Source organism: Rana temporaria, chromosome 4, assembly GCF_905171775.1.
Source record: "Rana temporaria chromosome 4, aRanTem1.1, whole genome shotgun sequence".
Classification (NCBI taxonomy): Eukaryota; Metazoa; Chordata; class Amphibia; order Anura; family Ranidae; genus Rana; species Rana temporaria.
Window position 1 is genome coordinate 182,763,694 of NC_053492.1, and position 24,521 is coordinate 182,788,214.

General features: G+C 44.7%; 1 protein-coding gene and 1 long non-coding RNA gene across 4 annotated transcripts in view; one reads left to right on the forward strand and one right to left on the reverse strand.

Annotated features, from left to right (window-relative positions):
- Window positions 1-267: 267 nt before the first annotated feature.
- The window catches only part of LOC120936799, a 34,674-nt gene continuing 10,420 nt past the window's right edge, over window positions 268-24,521 (forward strand). Inside the window, exon 1 of the long non-coding RNA XR_005748642.1 lies at window positions 268-332. This is a non-coding gene — a long non-coding RNA (uncharacterized LOC120936799). The remainder of the gene's footprint in view (window positions 333-24,521) is intronic.
- Window positions 8,404-24,521, reverse strand: part of MCF2L2 (MCF.2 cell line derived transforming sequence-like 2) — a 366,799-nt gene continuing 350,681 nt past the window's right edge. For all 3 annotated transcript variants that reach the window (XM_040349448.1, XM_040349451.1, XM_040349447.1), the window contains 2 exons: window positions 18,041-18,141; window positions 8,404-11,273 (listed from right to left, as the gene is read on the reverse strand). In XM_040349448.1, coding sequence (XP_040205382.1) covers window positions 11,170-11,273; window positions 18,041-18,141 — 205 coding nt within the window. In that variant the 3' untranslated portion in view covers window positions 8,404-11,169. The remainder of the gene's footprint in view (window positions 11,274-18,040; window positions 18,142-24,521) is intronic.

Here is a 24,521-nt window from a genome sequence, read left to right on the forward strand (position 1 = left end):
GGCATTGTTTACCCAGTAGCTGCTGCATTTTCCCACCCTAGACTTATACTCGAGTGTATATATATATATATATATATATATATATATATATATAATCTGTTCAGAAAAAATGCTTTTTGATTTAATCACTTACTGTAGATCATATACCACCATGCATTTCCTTGCTGAATCATAAAAGAGAGCATGATAGGGCATGTTCACCTATCCTCCCTCATTACTATGCCACCTCTTTTATTTTCCACCCACTATCTGTACTATCTCTTTTAGATATCCCATCAGCTATGTAGTGCAAGGGCCTGCCTGACTTGATACAAATTGAATGGATTGTTCAGGTGGGTCATCCTATTCCATAGTTCTGGAAAATCAAAAGACAATTGTACAGAGATTGTACAATCAGCTTGCATAGTGTATGGCCATCTTTAAACATAGGACAGAGTGGACAGAGTCAGACACTCAGCTATCAGGCCCCGTTCACATCTCCTTGTAGCAGGAACTCGTGCTCCCTCATGTGTTTTGTGAGGGGCGTTTTTACCCCAATAAATTGCCCCAAAGAAGTTTCAGAGCGTTTTTTTGGAGGGGGAGCGTGGTGTGTTTGGTGGGAAAGCAGAGGGAGCCATCAGATTGACAGCAGCTAAGAACACTGACCTGACCTAATTACCATATTTATCAGCGTATAACACACACTTTTCCCCCTTAAAATCAGGGGGAAATCGTGTGTGCGTGTTATACACCGATATAGGGCCTCGGCTCGGCTCGCAGTCACTCCCAGTCATGCCTTTTAGCATTGTCGTCCCACCATTGGACTGGTGTTATGTCCATCATAGGAGCTGGGCCAAGGGGCGGGACTGGGCGTTACTGTGAGCCGAGCTGAGTACACAGAAGATCTGCCTCTGTCTATTTCAGCAATAACAAGGCTGCAGATGTGCTATGATTAGGCTGCGATGGGCACTGATCAGACTGCAATGTTGGGCAAGGCTGCAGATGAGCACTGATCAGGCTGCAATGATGGGCAAGGCTGCAGTTGGGCACTAATCATGCTACAATGATGGGCAAGGCTGCAGATGGGCACTGATCAGGCTGCGATGATGGGCAAGGCTGCAGTTGGGCACTGATCATGCTACAATGACGGCAAGGCTGCAGATGGGCACTGATCAGGCTGCAATGATGGGTAAGGCTGCAGATGGGCACAGATCAGGCTGCAATGATGGGCAAGGCTGCAGATGGGCACTGATCAGGCTACAATGATGGGCAAGGCTGCAGATGGGCACTGATCAGGCTGCAGTGATGGGTGAGGCTGCAGATTTGCACTGATCAGGCTGCAATGATGGGCAATGGCGAGGCTGCAGATGAGAAACCAATACAAAAACAAATCTCCTGCGCTCCGGTATTCTTTGGAAAGATTTTTCAAGAAAAAGGTGATACTCAATAGCAACTCAATTAAAAGGTATCTTCCAAAGTCTTGCAGCCCTCCTCTGAATCGCTGGAATTCACAAAACTAAAGGAAACAAAAGAGGAAAAACGGAGGGCGCACCGACCTAGTGTGATACTGTTTGGTGGATTTTATTAAATCAATAAAAACAAATCATAATACTCACAAAAGGAGTGTTAAAAACAGGCCTTGAATCACAATGCAGCAAAGAACCAACACCATCGGCATAGCACGATATTGTTTTGATCCGTGATCGTGGCTAGGGCTGACGCGTTTCAGGGGAGAACCCCTTTCCTCAGAGCTAAAAGGTCTGCAGTGCTTCCTCACCAAGGGACTTGTCTCAATAAATACTAGCTTTCAGTAAGTGGTAAAGATGCCCCTCCCATGAAGTAGGAGGTGCATGGCCGGACACCCACCCACATGTCAGTCACCTTTTCCTTATTCCTCTCTCCATGTCTATATCAAGCCATTCTTAGTATGAATGCACAGTCCAAATTGCACTATACCCAGCAATGTATACAAAGATGTACATACAAAATAACTAGGCACAATAAGGCATCAATATATATACACACATACATACACACACCACAATATGGAAAGCCTTTTCAATCAAAGCACTTAGCAGATTGCTGCCTCCAAGTGTATAGTTATAACAAATCAAATCAATAAAGTGCCAGAGTGTAATAAGGCCTCTCCTAATCACACTTCCAATAAGGGGCTGTGTAGTTGCTCATATGTGCCACACAAGCCCCACTTGCAGTGCTGTGCCTACCTTCCTTGGATGAGGAGGCTGCTGGAACGCACGCCCAAACGTGGAGGAAGTTGTTTGCGCTCCAGCCGAGTCTACGTTCCACTGCGCATGCGCGTGACGTCATTGACGCCGCGCGCGGCGCATATACAGTGACAATGCGCTCCAGCTTGTAGAACCAGCAGGCTGGAGCGTCTCCTTCCCTACTAGATGGCACGTTCTCAAAGGGGAGAGTTACACCGTTGCCATCTAGTGGTGAAAGATGAATATTGCCTCTCAGTGTCGCCTCTATATAGCAGGGCAACATCACTGAATGACAAAACACCAAAGGGAAGGAAGAATGAAGGGGAGAGGAGGAAATCTTTAGGGGGAAGTGAATTACATGGAGCAAGCCATCAACCTTGTGCAGGTGAAAGATTAATACTAATATTATTACACACCCTTTGTATAAAAGACATATATTATAAATATTTAAAAATCTAACTTTAGAAAACGGACACATATTGCATTTAAAAATAATTAATTAATATTAATAATAATAAATTCCAGATAAAAGTGTCCCACCATTTAATCCAATTAAAAACCACATAATTATTATTATTATTATTATTATTATTATTATTATTATTATTATTATTATTATTATTATTATTGTCATTATTATTTCATTTTATTATATTATTACTACCATTTGTAATTATGTGGTTTTTAATTGGATTAAATGGTGGGACACTTTTATCTGGAATTTATTATTATTAATATTAATTAATTATTTTTAAATGCAATATGTGTCCGTTTTCTAAAGTTAGATTTTTAAATATTTATAATATATGTCTTTTATACAAAGGGTGTGTAATAATATTAGTATTAATCTTTCACCTGCACAAGGTTGATGGCTTGCTCCATGTAATTCACTTCCCCCTAAAGATTTCCTCCTCTCCCCTTCATTCTTCCTTCCCTTTGGTGTTTTGTCATTCAGTGATGTTGCCCTGCTATATAGAGGCGACACTGAGAGGCAATATTCATCTTTCACCACTAGATGGCAACGGTGTAACTCTCCCCTTTGAGAACGTGCCATCTAGTAGGGAAGGAGACGCTCCAGCCTGCTGGTTCTACAAGCTGGAGCGCATTGTCACTGTATATGCGCCGCGCGCGGCGTCAATGACGTCACGCGCATGCGCAGTGGAACGTAGACTCGGCTGGAGCGCAAACAACTTCCTCCACGTTTGGGCGTGCGTTCCAGCAGCCTCCTCGTCCAAGGAAGGTAGGCACAGCACTGCAAGTGGGGCTTGTGTGGCACATATGAGCAACTACACAGCCCCTTATTGGAAGTGTGATTAGGAGAGGCCTTATTACACTCTGGCACTTTATTGATTTGATTTGTTATAACTATACACTTGGAGGCAGCAATCTGCTGAGTGCTTTGATTGAAAAGGCTTTCCATATTGTGGTGTGTGTATGTATGTGTGTATATATATTGATGCCTTATTGTGGTAGTTATTTTGTATGTACATCTTTGTATACATTGCTGGGTATAGTGCAATTTGGACTGTGCATTCATACTAAGAATGGCTTGATATAGACATGGAGAGAGGAATAAGGAAAAGGTGACTGACATGTGGGTGGGTGTCCGGCCATGCACCTCCTACTTCATGGGAGGGGCATCTTTACCACTTACTGAAAGCTAGTATTTATTGAGACAAGTCCCTTGGTGAGGAAGCACTGCAGACCTTTTAGCTCTGAGGAAAGGGGTTCTCCCCTGAAACGCGTCAGCCCTAGCCACGATCACGGATCGAAACAATATCGTGCTATGCCGATGGTGTTGGTTCTTTGCTGCATTGTGATTCAAGGCCTGTTTTTAACACTCCTTTTGTGAGTATTATGATTTGTTTTTATTGATTTAATAAAATCCACCAAACAGTATCACACTAGGTCGGTGCGCCCTCCGTTTTTCCTCTTTTGTTTCCTTGAGGCTGCAGATGGGCACTGATAAGGCTGCATTGATGGGCACTGACCCTTAGACCCCTTTCACACTGGGGCGGTTTACAGGCGCTTTTGCACTAAAAATAGCACCTGCAAACCGACCTGAAACAGCGGCTGCTGTTTCTCCTGTGTGAAAGCCCGAGGGATTTCACACTGGAGCGGTGTGCTAGCAGGACTGCTCCAAAAGTCCTGCTAGCTGTATCTTTGGAACGGTGTGTTTACCGCTCCTCCACCTCTTCTTCCCATTGAAAGCAAGGTGACACCGCGGCTATACTGCCGGCAATGTGCCTCTATGAGGCGCAACTCATGCAAAGGTATGGACCAGGGAACAGCCGTCGTATTTTACGTTGTTTACGTAGTAGTACGTGAATAGGGATGGGCATAGGTTACGTTCATGTCGTAGGCAGTGATTCGACGTATCTTAAGGAGTATTTCCGACGTGATTCTGAGCATGCGCACTGGGATGTGTCCACAGGACGGCACATGCGCCGTTCGTTCGGCCCATCATTTGCATGGGGTCACGCTTAATTTAAATGAATCACGCCCACTTCCACCTACTTTGGCCTTAGGCCGGCTTACGCCTACGAATTTACGCCTACGAATTTACGTTAGGCCGGCGCTACGTTGGGAGCATTTGCTTTGTGAATTCCATGCTTGCCTCTCTGCGTTGCGTCGACGTAGCGTAAAAGAGATACGCTACGGCGGCATATATATGCGCCGATGTCTGTGAATCCGGGCCTGCGTTTTTTTCCTGAAACCTCCCTCTTAAAATAAAGGTGCGTGTTATACGCCGAAAAATACAGTAATCTGCTGCACTGGTTACAGTGAAAACAACTAAATTTACCTAACACAATAATTACAGCCACTCTGGTTACAGTGGGGCAAGCTAAATCTACCTAACAAAAACACACCCGGCTCTACTGAACACTGAGCACTAAATATAACTAATCCTAGCAACTATCTAGGAGGGTGCTACAAAAATTCAATATGTAAAATCATATGTTCATTTCCACTTTGCATTTCAGTTTTTTTCAGCCTACTTCTATTAATCTGAACAATCTTGGAGTTACTTTGGGAAGATCTCCACACATTTACTTTCTTGAAATCTGTACAGATATTCATTACGCCCTGTAGGTAGACAATGCTGTGTCAGACATTTTTAACAGAGCCTGCCTTCTGAACTACAGAGGTGCAAAGAGGAGGAGTTTTAGGAGGTGGTGTCAGTACAGAAATAATTGCTTACAGGCTCAAGGTACCATGGGACATGTAGTCCTTAGTAATGGAAAGTAAACAGAAGAACAGAATCCAGGAAGTTGTGGAAAGAGATAGTCAGCAGACAGGCAGCAATCACAAATTTTTTCAAGTAAGTTACACATCTTTGTTTCCGTTAATGAAGTTTTGACCTCAAGGAAAGTAGAGGCAGCAATACAGCGCACAGCATCTTTATTGATATAGATCAGTCATTTTGCGCCCAACCACACCATCAGTTAATTTTTGGCATAAATTGCTTTTCACCTTTCACCTTTCAACGAATAATTCTGTGAAGCTGTTTATTTTAAGAATGGAAAAACGGGAAAAAGCAAAATGATGCCTCAAATAGAATACATTTCTATGTTTTGTCTGGAGGTCACTTGAAAGGAATGTATAGTGTTTGTGTATTATTTATTTCATTATGGCCTAGACTACAAAAATTAAAAATGTTAAAGTCCAATACTGAGCTGTTTTTTTTTTTTTATGTAACTTGGAAACCCTTGTAATAAATACAGTATGCCCCAGTAATCCGCAGATTCTGCACAATACAAGTCACAGTCAAACACAAGTCATGGCTCATCATCTACAATGAAGCATTTATAATTTATTCAGGTGAAAAAGAAATATTTACATAGTTTCAGTTGTACATTACAGTCGTAACATTATATAACTCAGACAACTGACTTCAGAATGGTACATTGTAAAAACTCGAATGCAATGTTCATTTTCACTTAGAATCTGTTTTGATTTGCCAAGACCATTTACAGAAAAGTCCACAGACCAACCAGTTAGCAGAGAACAACTGAGCTGAAAAGCTATTAATAAAAAATGTAGTAAATTGGGTAAGAAAGTATGCAGTATGGTACTGATCGAGTTTTGTGTCCCTTCAGGTTAAACAAAACAAAAAAATTCTACAATGATGATCATTACTGGCATAGGCGTGCACAGGGGGTGTTCCTGGGCCTAATCACCCTGTGCAGTGCAGATTCGCCCTGCACATATTTCACCAAAGCCCCCAAATAGAGCTTCTAAAAAAAAAAAAATGTAAAAAATAATAAGAAAAAAATAAATAATACAAATTTAAAAACTACTGACACCAACCTCTGCCCTACTAACGCGTCCATGTTTTAATACATTTTAAAATGCTTTTTACATTTATTTATAAGAGTGTGTTTGTGTGTATATTATGCATACATACATACACACACACACATGTTTGAGCTTTGGGGTGCACACCCTAATGCAATAGGCTGCGCACACCTACGGTATGATTACTGGTAATTCATTTCAATGTCAGACACACAGTGCTGGTAGAATAATCCAATCTGTAGCAGCTTTCTAGTCCTCATGTGAGCTCACCATAGTATACCATCATATTATAATTAGAGCATGTTTTTACCCGCTCTCTCACTCACTGGAACATTTGGATGTTACGATTTGCCTATGAATAAGACTCCTGTCACCTGCATTAAAGGGGTTGTAAGGGTAAAAAATGTTTTCCCTAAATAGCCTCCTTCACCTACCTCATCCTTCCATTTTTCTTTTAAATGTCCTTATTTCTTCTGAGAAATCCTCACTTCCTGTTCTTCTGTCTGTAACTCCACACAGTAATGCAAGGCTTTCTCCCTGGTGTGGAGAAAGCCTCTTGAGGGCGGAGGAGGCGAGCATTTTTGGTGTTTTTTTTCATTTTGCAGATTTGCACTACAGTCCATTTAACATGGTTTCCTATAGAGCACATTCTGTAGTGCAAATCTGCAGAATGCAAAAAGCACAAAAAATGCAGAGTGTGAATCCTCAGAGCAATCTAATGCTGCGTACACACGATCAGAAATTTCCGACAACAAATGTTCGATGTGAGCTTTATGTCGGAAATGTAGGCTCCATCGGACATTTGAGAGCTGGTTCTCAAATTTTCCGACAACAAAAGTTCTTGTCGGAAATTCCGATCAACTGTATGCAATTCCGCCGCACAAAAATCCATGCAGGCTCGGAATCAAGCAGAAGAGCCACACTGCCTATTAACCTTTATTTTTCTCGGCTCGTCGTACGTGTTGTACATCACAGCGTTCTTGACGTTTGGAATTTCAGACAACATTTGTGTGACCGTGTGTATGCAACACAAGTTTGAGCCAACATTCCGTCGGAAAAAAATCCACGGTTTTGTTGTGGGAATTTCCGATCGTGTGTACATGGCATAAGGCTCTTTTCATACTAGTGTGATTTCAGATGTGACTTGAGTCACAAAATCACATGTGAAATTCACATTCAAATCAATGCAACTCAGCATGGAGCAATTTTGGAAAAGGTTCCTGCACTAATTTGATGCCATTCCAACGTGATTTTCTCGCCAGAGAATATACAAATGACATCAAAGTTTCACTACATAATCGCACTGAAAATCATATCAAAATCTGATTGCAGCATTATGGACCTGTATGTAATCTATAAACAAAATATGTTTATTTTCTAGACACTTCTCTCTCCTTGTTTTTTCCCCTTTAAAATGTATTCAGCCCACTAGGATTACCATTCTGACATATTTTAACCGCTTACCGACTGCCTCACGCACTTATACGTCGGCAGAATGGCACGGGCAGGCAAAGCAACATATACAGTATATATATATTACTTTGAATCTGCCGCCCAGCGGGCATGCGGCCACCGCGGTCTCCGTGACCGTGCCTGCGGGACTCTCAAAAAAAATGTCGGCTGGTGTCCCGCGATCGGGTCACGGAACAGCATTGACACTTACACTGATTGTCTGCTCCCTCTCATCGGGAGTAGTGAGTGACGTTTCACAGTAAGCCACGCCCCACAGAGTTAGAATCACTCCCTAGGACACGCTTAACCCCCCCTTCTCCGCCCCCTACTGGTTAACCCCTTCACTGCCAGTCACATTTATACAGTAATCAGTGCATTTTTATAGCACTGATCGCTGTATAAATGTGAAGGGTCCCAAAATAGCATCAAAAGTGTCTGATGTGTCCTCCATAATGTCGCAGTCACAAAAAAAAAATTTGCAGATCACCGCCATAAAGCTGTGTTTTTTTTTCATGCTTGCCTATATACCATGAATGTGAAGGAGGAAGTTCCCTTCTATACACCAGGGTAACACACACGTGAGAAGGAGATGGTATGTCGGAATGACTGGATACCACATTGCACCTGTAACTATCTGTGGAGGGGATATAGTAGTAATTACTGCTCTATTTGCTGAACTCAGATGCCAGGAGTCTTATCCCCAGGTGGATGCCAACCTACAGAAATGTTGGAAATGGTGATCCGTGAGTGAGACAGTGGGTGAGAACGTATGTTGATCTTGTGAACTCGGCTATATGATGATAATTCTTTTCAGTGCTGATGATTCAGTTCTGGGTTCAAGTCACTCACTTCCCTAGAAAAGAGACCTTGCCTTCAAAGTTCTAAGCTGGTCCACACATTCCTGCTCTAGTTTGTGACTTGGCCAGGTTTATACCCACCATCCTGCGGGATTCTCCACAGTGTAGAAAAAACAACTGGGGAACACAAATGCAACAGGATGATTGCTCTGTTATGGTAGGAGGCTAGAAGGATCTAGAGAAAGATTATAAACCGGTGGATTGTGCAACCTGCTGCTGTCTATCTGAATCAGAAATATCACTGGAGTGAAGTTGGCCTTAAAATACTATGCACAAAATTATAAAAGAAAATCACCTATCAGGAAAATATGTGCATTCAATGACATGTAAAAATAAATCATGTTTTTAACATTCATATTTAATAAATAACAGTGACAAATGAGTACTTTTGTTTTGGGTAGATGTGTATTTGCTGGCATTGTGTAAAGCTGCACATCTGTTTGTCAGTAGAGGCCCTAATGAGGTCCATAGGACTGGCACACAATACTGATAGACGGAAGCAGCAAAATTAGGCCATAATTAGTGGCCATTTGGGCTAATTATGACAAATTAAGATCTTAGATTACATCTAGATACAGTATAAGAGGAACAAATAGATCAATATTTTCAACAGATCAACTACATTATCTAGAACAATACTGGCAGTAAGTAGCAGAACTCTTCATAGCAGAAGATCTTTGGGCTTATTCAATAGATCAGTGCAGGTAATAAAATGCAAACTGCAGTAACAATAGCAACCAATCAGAATCTTTTATACTTTCTGGCTTCAGTAGGGTAAATTGTGATTGAATGATATAGATTACTGCACTATGCACATTTTACTTTAACTCTAGTGAATACACTTGCTTGACTCTTGGGGATCCCTTTACAAAAAATTAGCAGGATAAAAATTCTTTAGCATTTGCCCAGTTGTTTCAACATCTGTCCGTTTTTGCTTAATCCATTGATTTCCCTATAATTGTCACCCCATCTAGTGGTCATAATGTGGAATTGTTTTGAAATATGGCCTCTAGATGGAGCGGACAATCATAGAAAATCACTGTAAGGCTTCATTTCCACTGGCGTTTTTACAGCCACTTTTCTGAGCGTTTTTTACAGCTTAAAAACGCCTGTCCATGTTATTCTAAATATGGTCAGATTTTGTGACAGCTGGGCAAATGCTTATGATGTTCGTCTAGCAAACGTTTTAATGACTAGACCCCTTACTGTGGTAAGTGATAGTTCTGTAGAGATGCAAGTTATGTGACTTTTATATTAGCAGTACTTTCTTTATCCATACAACATTGTGATATCAAAGTGCAAATCATTCATTCAAGAGAAATGATAAAAGACAAGCACACTACTACAATGTCTTGAATTTAGCGAAGATCCAGTAAAGTTTCCTGGGAAGAGGGGAAAATCACTGTGCGTGTACAAAGACATAAAATAAAGAATTTGTTAAGAGCTAATACATTACACATTGAATATAGCATGATGGTTCAACTGCCCCGGAAATGTTAATTCCTTGTGAACACGAGGTGTGACCCCTTGCAGACAGGCTAAGTTCACACTTGCCTGCAGGCTGATTGTGGGTGCAGGAATCACACCTGTGCCCGCACCCTCAACAAAATCATGCTGCTCTTACGAGACGAGCAGGGCTTACATTCAGTCTGAATGGCACCCCTACACATCTCCTGCAGCACGTTTGTGGGAACCGCATTAAATCGCATGGTCCCCTGCAGCCTGTTTCTGGGAACTGCAGGTAAATCGCATTGGTCACCTGCAATGTAGGCACAGCAGCCCATTCAAGCGAAGGGTCGCTGTGCCTGAGCAAACGTGGGCTGCACGGCCTGCTCACGTGTGAACCTAGGCTTACCTAGTATGCAGTACACTGATTTCAATTTGGGCAGTACCCAACCAGGGGTTAAATCTCATGCTTATAGATGATTAATATGCCTTGTGTAGTTGGGGCCAAACTAGAACCAAGATGTCAACACCTAAAAAACACAATCTCGTTGCACAGACTTATTTGCAAAGTGCTTTTGGAACCAGTAAAGCTTTTATCTGTGCATTCAGCAAGTAAGAAGGATATTAAGTCAATATGAAACAATCTCAAGATGGAAAAGAGTTCTTCAGCCGCAGTGAAACCAGAAGCCGCACAGAGTCAAATGCATAGTTCATTTTCCTCTCTGATGTAGACCTAATGTAGGTCATGGTAGAAAATAATACATACAAGAATTTCATCTTCTTGGAATACCACGCTCTGCAGATCTTCGCACTGCCTTTCCACAGGATCAACCAGAAACCATATGTGTCAGTTGGTAGATACAGGCTGGGTAACACAACCACTGATGACTCAAAGCTGCCACTTCAGGAGTTCAACTTACTGCCTTCTGTTCTGTTACAAGACTCCTTGTGTGTTCGTTCTGCTTCTCTTTCATGGAGGCGGATGCCACTGACATTTGGCACGTGTCACTGTAAGCTTGCAGAGATCAAACAAAATGCTGTTATTATTTTATATTGCCAAGGGTTCTGCATATTGTTATTAGTTTTTAAAGTGTAATTCTCCTTTTGTAGCGAAATTGGGAAAACGCCGACGTATATTATATTTCTTACACATTCTCATTCACATAGCATAACTTAAAATTATTGTAAACCCTTAAAAGAGAAGAATGGAGATTTTTTTTCAGAATCATACTCACCTAAGGTGGATGCAGCACAGTTCCCCCGTCATCTCTAATGCCGCGTACACACGACCGTTTTTCGGGTTCTAAAAAATTACGTTTTTAAGGGTCTAGAAAAAACAAAGTTTTTTTCAACCCGATCATTAAAATGACGTTGCCTACACAGGATCGTGGAAAAAAATGCTCTAGCAAAGCGCGGTGACGTACAACACATACAACGGCACTATAAATGGGAAGTTCCATGCGGATGACGCCACCCTTTGGGCTGCTTTAGCTGATTTTGTGTTAGTAAAAGACGATTCACGCTTTTCTGTCTGTTACAGCGTGATGAATGTGCTTACTCCATTACGAACGCTAGTTTTACCAGAACGAGCGCTCTCGTCTCATAACTTGCTTCTGAGCATGCGCGGATTTTTCATGTCGTTAAAGCCCACACACGACCATTTTTTACAACCTTTAAAACGACAACGTTAAAAACGTCTTGAAAAAATAGAGCATGTTCGAAAAAAAAATGTTGCCATTTTTTAGAACCCGAAAAATGCTCTGAAGCCCACACACCATCGTTTTTAATGACATAAAAAAAAAACTTCATTTTTTAGAACCCGAAAAACGGTCGTGTGTACACGGCATAACACTCTGAGGGCTCAGTGAGCATAGAGCTGTAGACTGTCATTCACCGCTGTCTGCTCTGCCTCCCCCTCACTCACTGCAGCGCTTGGCTGTGGAGGAGGAAGGACCGCCAGCTCAGGCTCTCAACAGCCTGCTGAAAGGCTGAGCTGGGTGCCGGTCCAGGCGTGTGGGCGGATCCCAACTTCATTGCCGTGATCTTGCCCGAGCCTTCAGCCTGCTGTCTGCTGAAAATGGGTCGCAGGAGTGCTGAATGAACTGTGATCCACAGGAAAAGTACAGCCAAACTAACTTTTTCTCTCTCTTTTTTTACATTAATAAATAAATAAATAACAAACATGTACTTATCTGCTCTGTTCAATGTTTTTTGCACTGAGCAGCCCCAATCCTCCTCTGCTCTGAGCTTACTTTACATCGCATCACTTATGCCCTGTACACACGATCGGTTCATCCGATGAAAAAAATTTGGCTCTAAGGCCCCATACACACAAGAGGATTTATCCGCGAATACGGTCCAGCGGACCGTTTCCGCGGATAAATCCTCTCGAGGATTTCAGCGGATTTCCATGCGATGGAGTGTACTCACCATCGCATTGAAATCCGCGTCGAAATCCTCTGGCGATGACGTGTCGCGCCGTCGCCGCGATTATGACGCGGCGACGTGCGCGACGATGTCATATAAGGAATTCCACGCATGCGTCGAATCATTACGACGCATGTGGGGGATCCCTTCGGACCGATGGATCCGGTGAGTCTATACAGACCAAAGGATCCAGCCGTTGGGATGGATTCCAGCAGATGGATTTGTTTAGCATGTCAGCAAATATTCGATCTGCTGGAATCCATCCCAGGGGAGAAATATCCGCGGAAACAGATTCGCTGGAGTGTACACACCATAGGATCTATCCGCTGAAACCCATTCGCTGGGATTTTTCAGCGGATGGATTCTATCGTGTGTATGGGGCCTAAGAAAGAAGGAAATCCTTCAAAATGTGTTAGCCTGCAGGGACCCTGAAGTGGTCCCCCCTCTACTCTGGTGACTAATCGGTCTAGAAACACTAATCCATAGAGGTGTGGCTTGATGAGTGCTTCAAACTCACGTTTGTGAGCAGTACTTATCATACATTTATTACAATTTGTCGGATAATGCACTAGGCCTGTGCACCCTCTCTTGTTTTGTTGTTTCAAAATAAGTACAGTGCCTTGAAAAAGTATTCATACCCCCTGAAATTTTCCACATTTTGTCATGTTATAACAGAAAAACGTAAATGTATTTTATTGAGATTTTATGTGGACCAACACAAAGTGGCACATAATTGTAAAGTGGAAAAGTGTGGTGTGCATTTGTATTCAGCCCCCCTGAGTCAATACTTTGTAGAACCACCTTTCACTGCAATTACAGCTGCAAGTCTTTAGGGTATGTCTCTACCAGCTTTGCACATCTTGGCCCGGATTCAGAAAGAAGATACGACGGCGTATCTCCTGAGACGCCGTCGTATCTCTGAGTCCAGCCGTCGTATCTATGCGCCCGATTCATAGAATAAGTGACTTACACCGTCGGATCTTAGGCTGCAATCTCACGCTGGCCGCTAGGTGGCGCTTCCGTTTGTATACGCGAGGAATATGCAAATGAGGAGTTACGCCGATTCAGAAACGAACGACCGGCTTTTTCCGGCGTATAGTTACCCCTGCTATATGCGGCGTATCCTAATACGCTGATGCTTGGTGCTGCGTGGCCCTAATCAACTGTGTAAATGAGACCCTGTCACATCATTATTTTAGTTGACTTGTTGCTTGGAGGTGCTATTTCCAAATAGAAGCAAAGCTTTGTTCACACAGTTGAAGTGGATTATGGTTGCAGGTTATTTGGCTTGGCAGGTTTAGTACAATTATACTTCTGCTGAAGTGTGACAAGCCATAAACTGCCTGTTAATAGCAACTTCAAATAAAAATTTGTTTTGCTCATCTGTTAGTAGTCCCCAAACAGTCTCTAATTTGAGCATGAAACTGCCCAAAATGTCTTGGTATGCGGACGCCTTAACTGGAACTAAGGGGCTAAGTCCAACCCCTGAAAAACAACCCCACACCATAATGTTTATATGTCTTTATGGACAACTTATTGGGAGCAGTTTAGGGATGGCCCCTTCTTGTTCCAACATGACTGCGCACTTGTGCACAAAGCAAAGTCCATAAAGACATGGATGAGCAAGTTTGGGGTGGAGGAACTTGCCTGGCTGCACAAAGTTCTGACCTCAACCCGATCGAACACCTTTGGGATGAATTAAATTGGAGACTGCGAGTTAGGCATTCTCTTCCTCACAAATGCACTTCTGGAAGAATTGTCAAACATTCTTCCAGAAGAGTATATTGCCAAAGGCCCCTTTCACACATGCATGTTCATTTTCACGGACTCTGTTTGCTCAGCGGGGATCGATCCATTGGTCCTCACTGATACAGCGGATGACAGGTCCGTCTCTGCTCACTGTGGTGAGACGGACCTGTCAGATCTCCGCTCTTCGCTATGGAGGATCGGATGAAAATTGATCCTCCTGTCTGTTTTCATCCAAACCGATCCACCAGATGAATGTGAAATAGGGTTTCCATCCATCTGAATTTAGCACAGGTCTGGGAAGTGGAGTGCCAGGCTGTGTCTGCTCAGGTTAAATTTTATCAGCCGCCCCCTAGTCTGCTGCCCTCAGGCAGCTGCCTGCGCTGCCTTATGGTGGCGCCGGCTCTGAAGTTACAGATCACGTGCTATGTATGTGATCTGGCACAGAAGAGCCGCTCTGCCGCCCGCCATACATCTAATGCCGCGTACACAGGATCTTCTGATGAAAACGGTCTGATGTACCGTTTACTTCAGACGAACCGATCGTGTGTGGGCCCCATCAGTTTTTTCCCATCGGTTAAAAAGGTAGAACCTGTTTTAAAATGATCTGATGGTTAAAAAACTGATAGAAAAAAAAACGATCGTCTGTGGGGAAATCCATCGGTTAAAAAATCAACGCATGCTCAGAATCACTCGACGCATGCTCGGAAGCATTGAACTTAATTTTTCGCAGAACGTCGCTGTGTTTTACGTCACCACTTTTTGACACAATCGTTTTTTTAACTGATGGTGTGTAGGCAAGCCTGATGAAAGTCAGCTTCATCGGATAACTGATGAAAAAATCCATCAAAAAAATGTGCCCTCTAGTGGTCATCCCTATGCCCTGGTGACTATTCTGTCTGGAAACACTAAACCACAGATGTGTGGCTTGATGAGCACTTAAAACTCATATGTTTGTGAATAGTTCTGTAGCGCCTGGTTACTTCCAAGGTAACTGGTGCAATCGAAATTTAGAGTATAATCAGAGTATAAGTGACTCTGATTTCAATTTCAATTCTAAGGGGTCTCTGTTTCAGCTTGGCTGTGCTGTGGGCTCATTCTGTTGTGCTGGGGTGCCTTCCCACCCCGATGCGGTAGGTGGCAGCAGTAGAGTCGAGGCTTGGATGCCTCTTACCAGAAGCCAATCAGGAGAGAGTGTTCTCTCACGGGGAATGCTGGGAGAGGGTACTTCTGGAACAGACACCTGGGAGGTGGGGTCTTCTTCCGGTGTGGCACCCACCTTCAGGATGACCACATTTCACGGTCCCCGGCGAAATGGCCTGCCAGGCTGGGTTCTCCTGGTTCCGGGACCACGTTGGTTTGGAATGTTCAAGTTGTGGCAGGGCCCCAGTGATCGACTGGGTCCCCAATCCTGAGAAGATCCCAAGCGTTGTTCCTTTGAGAGGAAGCTGTTCGGTGGGGAGTTCGCCTGAGGAGAGACAAGAGAGGCTGGCAATCCAATAGGGCCTCAACAATCCTTCGGAGATCGAGGTAGCCGGACACTGAAAGGCTGGACGTTAGTCACCTGTCAGTCGGTACCTAACTACAAACTACCTGAAGGAGATCCAGGCACAAAGTCTACTGAGGAGAATTGTCTCTGTGATCTTAATTCTAGGGAGAGTCTGTGGCAGAGACTTGTTTCCCTTAATGTTCCGAGTGATACTCTGGCTTCCAGGTCCGTATCGTTATGCCTGAATCTGCTGTTTCTTCTCCTATTGCATCTTTACCCTTCACCGAAAGTTTCATTGTTTTACCTCGTTGGGTAAATAAAAGCACAAGAAAAAGACACCTGCTGTTTGGACATTCCATTACTACGGCTCTCATCAACTACCCTAGATGGCGGAGTCACAGAGGTAACATGCCACCCAAATATTAATCAGCAGCTCCTTCGGGGGTACCGCTAAAGTTCTTTTTTTATCATACTTTTATTAAGATTTGTGGGATAATGCACTAGGCCTGTGCACCCTCTCTTGTTTGTTGTTTCAGTGGTCATAGGACATTGCCAGTCCTAGAGAGGAACAAGGTTCCAAGAGATTATCCATGAGATGCGGTAGAATAGAACTTATACCCTACTTTAAGGAAATGCTCCCCCCCCTCCCCATCCAGGAGCATAGGACCCTCCTCCAGTAGAGAAGATCTACAGCTAGGAGGACTGTGGGGAGGTGATAAGAAGGGATCCCTGTCCAGGAGCATAGGACCCCCTTCCAGTGAAGAAGACCTCCAGCTAGGAGGACTGGGGGAAGGTGATACGAGGGGATCCCCATCTGGGGCATAGGACCCCCTTCCTCCCCCACAAGTTAAAAAAGACCCCCAGCTAGGGGTGATAAGGGGGACCCCCATCCGGGAATAGGTGAGGGATAATAAGAGGGGACCTGGATAATCCCCCTCTGGTAGAAAGAGACCACTGGCCAGGAAGAATACAGACATATGCCCCCTCCTACCTCTTAATAAGGTGAATGACCATGTAGTGAGTGAAGACATTCATAGAGTTACACACACAGCAGCCTCGGTCACAGTGCAGAGGGGGTCACTGTAGCAGATAAGGAGGAAGAAATCCCCGTACAGCTCCGATGTCTGTGAAGGAGCTGTCACTGCTATTTCTACTCCTTGTTCTGTCCCCCACGCTGCTGAAACTCTCGCTGTCAGCGGTGGTGGGTGGTGTTATGGAGGGCACAGCACAGTGACAGGCTTCATTCACAAGAGGATTCATAGGCTGGCTGGTGGGGGGAGGAGGTTGGACAGTTGGCACCTCACAGGGGAAAAAGCAAAGTAAGAGACTGAAAGTATACTGCTGTGTCCGGGTGTCAGATGAATGGAAACCCGGGCACAAGTGTCAAAAACTGGACTGTCTGGGTCATTCCCGTACAGCTGGCAACCCTATCCCCCCTCCACATAGGCAGAGACTTACAAAACTGTCCTGTAAGGAAATGCCCCCCCCCCCCCCCCCAGGTGATTGACAGCCTCAGATGTGCATGTTTTCCTATGGGACTGTGTATAGGGGGTTGTTTCCACTCCCTCTACCCAGGTCTCAGATTACACTCAGCTGAGTGCTCTATACTATGCAATATGTGATATCAGATTCCCAGCCCCTGCTCTCTGGAGCTGGGAAAAAGCCTTTGATCTGTGTGTTTGAGAAGGCTGTAGAGAAGAACAGGCTGCAGATGAGCAGGTACAACGTATGCAGGAGAATATTTTTAATCTGTGTATCACCAGAGGTTAGCCACTGCAGTTGGTGAAGTAAAGGGTTTACAACGACTTTAACTGATCTTATGGGAAGGGGGAAGCTATCAGTTTCCCTACTATTGTTCAACATAATGCAAGGTTCTAGGGGTGTGGGTTATGACCAAAGGTACATATGCTATTAAGATGTGAAAATACAAATGTGACAATTGTTTAGGAAAAATATTTTTGCAGCAGATTGTATCTATGTATGTGATTTCCAGGTATCCTATATCATACAAGGTCTTAATTTCATCAGCTGTATTATTAAGTGCATGTTGTTCCTGTCCAGAAATCATACAATCCAGAACAAAATGGCTGCAATTGGCTCTTTGATATTTACATAATTACCTGTGATGTTGTCCTTCTGGCACACATTAGTAGATGCTGCTGGTGTCAATATATTACACGGCACCCAGGCTTTTCTTTTTGATATAGGATCCTTCACTAACCTAAAAACAATAAAAGAAAAACCTCTCAGTAAACAGTCACTGTAAATGTAAATTATGACAAAGAGAAACTAACACGTTCTGTACTGATGTCTTGCATCACCTTCTTAAAGTGGATATAAACCCACTCTCATCCTTTCTAAACTACTGCCATTGTGGTTATCTATAAGGATATACATGCCTCCTGTCAAATGTCTCCCCTCTGTCTGCTATGAGACCCGAAAAACTGCAGATTCTGAGCAGGTCTGTTGTCTGGAGCTCCTTGGGTGGAGTCGTGATGTCAATAGACTCCCTTGCCCACCTCTACACTCCCCTTGTCAACATGCATTTTATCCTGTGTATTTCTTACACTGAACTTTTGCTGGTCTTGTGGTTTATGCCCAATCATCACTAACATCCAGAAGAAAGGAGGGGGGCTTGGGAAGTACACAGAATGCCTCTGTCACACTTGTACATGAGATATGTAAATCACCTGTCACTCACAGCAAGGGGGAGTGACCCACATCTATTTCTCTGTCTGACTGTTTTTATCTCAGTGGAAAACGATAAGAGGACTGCTCAGAGCTCTTTGTGGCAAGACTGGGCACAGAGGACATGAAATCCTATACGGTACAAGGTACAAGCCTTAATTAAAAAAAAAATTGGGTTTAAATCCACTTTAACCACTTGCCGACCGCGCCATAGCAAAAATACTGCTACAGCGCGGTCGAGTTACTGTGACAGGACGTCCCTGGGACGTCCTCGTGCACTTCCGCGTTTGCGCGTCCCCTGGGGCGCGCTCGCGGAAGTGTCCGTGCTCGCCGGGTCTAGAAGACCCGGCGCATCACGGATCACGGTAAATTGCCGCGAATCGCGGCTGTTTACCACGTGATCGCTCCGTCAAATGACGGAGCGATCACTTGTAAACAAACCGGCGTCATTTGATGACGCCGGTTCCTCCCTCTCCTCTCTGTACCGTTCGGTACAGTGCGAGAGGAGAGGAGGGGGGGGAGCGCGGGGTGTCAGCAGTGCTGTGGCTGGATCTGTGACAACTGCAGTCACAGATCCAGCCATCCCTCCCAGCTCAGCAATACTCTGCCATCCCTCCCAGCTCAGCAATACTCTGCCATCCCTCCCAGCTCAGCAATACTCTGCCATACCCCCCATACTTACTCTGCCATACCCCCCATACTTACTCTGCCATACCCCCCATACTTACTCTGCCATACCCCCCATACTTACTCTGCCATACCCCCCATACTTACTCTGCCATACCCCCCATACTTACTCTGCCATACCCCCCATACTTACTCTGCCATACCCCCCCATACTTACTCTGCCATACCCCCCCATACATACTCTGCCATACCCCCCCATACTCTGCCATACCCCCCCATACTCTGCCATACCCCCCCATACTCTGCCATACCCCCCCATACTCTGCCATACCCCCCCATACTCTGCCATACCCCCCCATACTCTGCCATACCCCCCCATACTCTGCCATACCCCCCGATACTCTGCCATACCCCCCGATACTCTGCAATACCCCGATACTCTGCAATACCCCGATACTCTGCAATACCCCGATACTCTGCAATACCCCGATACTCTGCAATACCCCGATACTCTGCAATACCCTGCGCGATACTCTGCAATACCCTGCGCGATACTCTGCAATACCCAAATACTCTGCAATACCCCAATACTCTGCAATACCCCAATACTCTGCAATACTCTGCAATACCCAAATACTCCGCAATACCCCAATACTCCGCAATACCCCCAATACTCTGCAATACCCCCAATACCCCAATACTCTGCAATACCCAAATACTCCGCAATACCCCAATACTCCGCAATACCCAAATACTCCGCAATACCCCAATACTCCGCAATACCCCAATACTCCGCAATACCCCAATACTCCGCATATATAATGTTTTGGGGTTCTATGTAATTTTCTAGCAAATAAATTGTGATTTTTCCATGTAGGAGAGAAATGTCAGAATTGGCCTGGGTGTTCCAGAACGCCTGTTGGCGCTCCCTGCATGTTGGGCCTCTGTATGTGGCCACGCCGTGTAAAAGTTGCACACATGGGGTATCGCCATACTCGGGAGGAATAGCAGAATGTGTTTTGGGGTGTTATTCGTGGTATGCATATGCTGTGTGTGAGAAATAACCTGCGAATATGACAGAAACAAGTTTTTTTTTTATTTTTTTACAGAATTTTCGGTCGTTTTTCTTTTATAGCGCAAAAAATAAAAAACCCAGAGGTGATCTAATACCACCAAAAGAAAGCTCTATTTGTGTGAAAAAAAGGACAACAATTTCAAATGGGTACAATGTTGTATGACGGAGTAATTGTCATTCAAATTGTGAGAGCACCGAAAGCTGAAAATTGGTCTGGTCAGGAAGGGGGTTTAAGTGCCCAGTGGTCAAGAGGTTAAGGAATGTATAGTGGTTTATATATTTAAATATACTCATATTTTTCCCTTAAAGTGGTTCTAAACCATTGTTTTTGTCTTTTAATTAAAATAATAAACATGTTATACTTAACTGCTGTGTACAGTGCTTATGCACAGAGCACCACCGATCCTTTTCTTCTGGGGTTCCTCGACGGCACTCAAGGCCCCTCCTCTTTGGCAGGTGCTCCTATGCAAAGCTGCTTTCCACAGAGGCGCCCGTGCGTGGTTGCTCCCGAGTCCCGCTGCTGCGTCCATTGACTCGGCCCTGCTCCCCCCCGTGTCACAGCATTTTATTGACAGCAGCGGGAGTCATTGGCAATGGGTCTGGAGGGGAACTGCAGTACAGAAGGTGGGAAACCCTAAAGCTTTAGAACCACTTTAATTTGTATGGTCAGGACAAAAAAACAGGAAAAATATGATATACTGTAGTATATTTGAATACTATGTAGGCCTGTATATATTTTTTTTGTTTTAAAAAAAGCCTGCCGTTTACAGAGCATGATAGCTCAAGTTGATTTAACACAGAAGAATCCTTTAATAAAAAAAATAATAATCCAGCTCTGTAATCCATCTATGACCCAGACCCACCGTCACGAACGAAACAGCCTCCATAGGAGGCTCCCAGGTGAATGACACGCGACCTGTCTGACAGCTCTTAAATAACTGAGGGCGGGGCCACCCGTGACGTGGACGGGTAACACCGCCCCCCTCTGACGCAAACCGGGGTTTCCAGCGGTTTCCCTGTGGTGTTGTGGGAATGAGGCCCTTGTCCCCATCAACATGGGGACATCCTCCCCATGTTAAGGGCATTTGGTCTGGTGCAGTTCAGGAGGGGTAGCGCTCTCTCGTCCCCCCCTCTTTTCCTGCGGCCTGCCAGGTTGTGTGCTCAAATAAGGGTCTGGTATGGATTTTTGGGGGAACCCCATGCCATTTTTTTTAACATTGGCGCGGGGTTCCCCTTAAAATCCATACCAGACCTGAAGGGTCTGGTATGGACTTTGAGGGGGACCCCTACGCCATTTTTTTTATTTGGCGCAGGGTTCCCCTTAATATTCATACCAGACCCAGAGGGCCTGGTAATGGACTGGGGGGGGGGGCCCATGTCGTTTTTTTCAATGACTTTTATCTGTATCGCCCGTACCGGACAATTCATTATAGCCGCGAGTAGTTTTAAATTACTTTTTTCCTTTAGAAATGTAATTTTGTGCCGGGACTTTTCTAAGCACAGGAAACATGCGCCAATTTACAGGCATACTATAAATACCCCCCAGGTATGAAATTTAAAGAAATATTTCACTTTTATTTTTTCACTTTAGGCATCCTTAAAATTACTGCTCCCATAAAATCTGCAGTTTAAAAAAAAAAAAATTGCATTGATACATGTCCCCTGGGGCAGGACCCAGGTCCCCAAACACTTTTTATGACAATAACTTGCATATTAACCTTTAAAATGAGCATTTTGGATTTTTCATGTTCGTGTCCATATGCCGCGTACACACGACCGTTTTTCGCGATGTGAAAAATGTTTTTTTTTTATGTCATTAAAAATGACCCAGAGCATTTTTTGCAACGTTAAAAATGGGCATTAAAAATTAGATAACGCGCATGCTCAGAAGCAAGTTATGAGACGGGAGCGCTCGTTCTGGTAAAACTAGCGTTCGTAATGGAGATAGCACATTCATCACGCTGTAACAGACTGAAAAGCGCAAATTGTCTCTCACCAAACTTTTACTAACACGAAAACAGCAAAAGCAGCCCCAAGGGTGGCGCCATCCGAATGGAACTTCCCCTTTATAGTGCCCTCATACGCTTTGCTAGAGCATTTATTTTCACAATCGTGTGTAGGCAAGGCAGGCTTAACAATAATCGGGTTGAAAAAAACTTTGTTTTTTCTAGACCATTAAAAATGGTCGTGTGTACGCGACAATAGACTTTAATGGTGTTGGCGTGTTCGAACAAATTTTTTGCCTGTTTGCATGTTCTGCTGCGGACCGAACCGGGGGTGTTCGGCTCATCCCTACCCAGGACGCTGCATTCACTATATCTGGTCTCCCTCAGTGCATAGAACATGGAAATGCAATTATTTTAGCAAGTATAAAATGCTAAATACCTTTTTTTCATCAGCAGTATATAGCAGTCTGTGACTTGTATCAGTGTCTGTTTAAAGCTTGTAGAAGGAGTTTTAATTTTCCCCTGATTCTCTCTCTGGACAGTGCTAAATCACATGCACTATCCCAAGAAAGCAATACACACCAAACTTAGCATGTGCAGCTTGACTCCTAATGCTTTGTTTTATCAGGAGATGGGTTGGAGTCAGTTAAACAAGAGGAGGATCAGAGACAGTGGCGTAGCGTGGGGGGGGTGCGAGGGGGCCTAGGCCCCTGGGCGCCACATTTCGGGGGGCGCAATCCCGCAACAGTATGTGTCACCCTCGCTCCATACTTTAAAGTTCTATTTTCTGTGACCCGCGCTCCGGCCGCCATGTTAAGACTCGGGCTGGCCCCTGGCACCCTGTGATTGGGTGAAAGGGTGGGGCTGGCCTGTCTTCAATCGCATGGCGGAGCGGGGCTGACTTTTGTGTGGCTGCTGTCTTCTCCTCCTCCTAATCTCTGGCCCGGGTCACCGATCATGTCCCGTGGGGCAGGCAGTCTGTGGCCGCCGTTTTCTCCTCCTCTCCTCCTAATCTCCACCCCGGGTCACCGATCATGTCCACGTTGGGCAGGCAGTCTTTGGCTATTGTCTTCTCCTCCTCCTCTCCGGTCCGGGTCACCGATCATGTCCCCGTCAACGGGCAGCCTGGCAGTGTGACAGGTGGCGGCGCAGAGGCAGAGCAGATGGACGAAAAAAAGGTAAGAGACTCACTCTTTTTTTTTTGTTTTGTTGCTGGCCCGGGAGGGGGGGTGGGAGTAGATATGGTCTGGGGAGAGGGAGCAGCTGCAGCCAGAAAATCAGCATATAGTGTAATGTATAGTATTGTGGGTAGTGTATAGTGTATTGTGTGTAGTGTATTGGTCTGTGGGTAGATTATTGTGTAGTGGTCAGTAAAGCAATCAGGTAGGTTAGTGTGGAGTGTAGTGGTCAGTGTGTAGTGTAGCGGTGTGTAGTGGTCAGTGTGTAGTGGTCAGTGTGTTGTGCACTGGTCAGTGTGTAGTGGTCAGTGGTTGTGCACTGGTCAGTGTGTAGTGTATTGGTCAGTGTGTAGTGTAGTGTGCACTGGTCAGTGTGTAGTGTAGTGGTCAGTGTGTAGTGGTCAGTGTGTAGTGCACTGGTGAGTGTGTAATGGTCAGTGTGCACTGGTCTGTGTGTAGTGTAGTGGTCAGTGTGTAGTGTAGCTGTGTGTAGTGGTCAGTGTGCACTGGTCAGTGTGTAGTGGTCAGTGTGCAGTGTAGTGGTCAGTGTGCACTGGTCAGTGTGTAGTGTAGTGTGCACTGGTCAGTGTGTAGTGTAGTGGTCAGTGTACACTGGTCAGTGTGTAGTGGAGTGTAGTGGTCAGTGTACACTGGTCAGTGTGTAGTGTAGCGGTGTGTAGTGGCCAGTGTGTAGTGCACTAGTCAGTGTGCAATGGTTGGTGTGTAGTGTAGTGGTCAGTGTGTAGCGTAGTGGTCAGTGTGCAGTGTAGTGGTCGGTGTGCACTGGTCAGTGTGTAGTGGTCAGTGTGAACTGGTCAGTGTGTAGTGTAGCGGTGCAAAGTGTTCAGTGTGTAGTGCACTGGTCAGTGTGTAGTGGTCAGTGTACACGGGTCAGTGTGTAGTGGTCAGTGTATAGTGTAGCGGTGTGTAGTGGTCAGTGTGCACTGGCCAGTGTGTTGTGCGCTGGTCAGTGTGTAGTGGTCAGTGTGCACTGGTCATTGTGCAGTGTAGTGATCAGTGTGCACTGGTCAGTGTGTAGTGGTCAGTGTGCAGTGTAGTGGTCAGTTTGCACTGGTCAGTGTGTAGT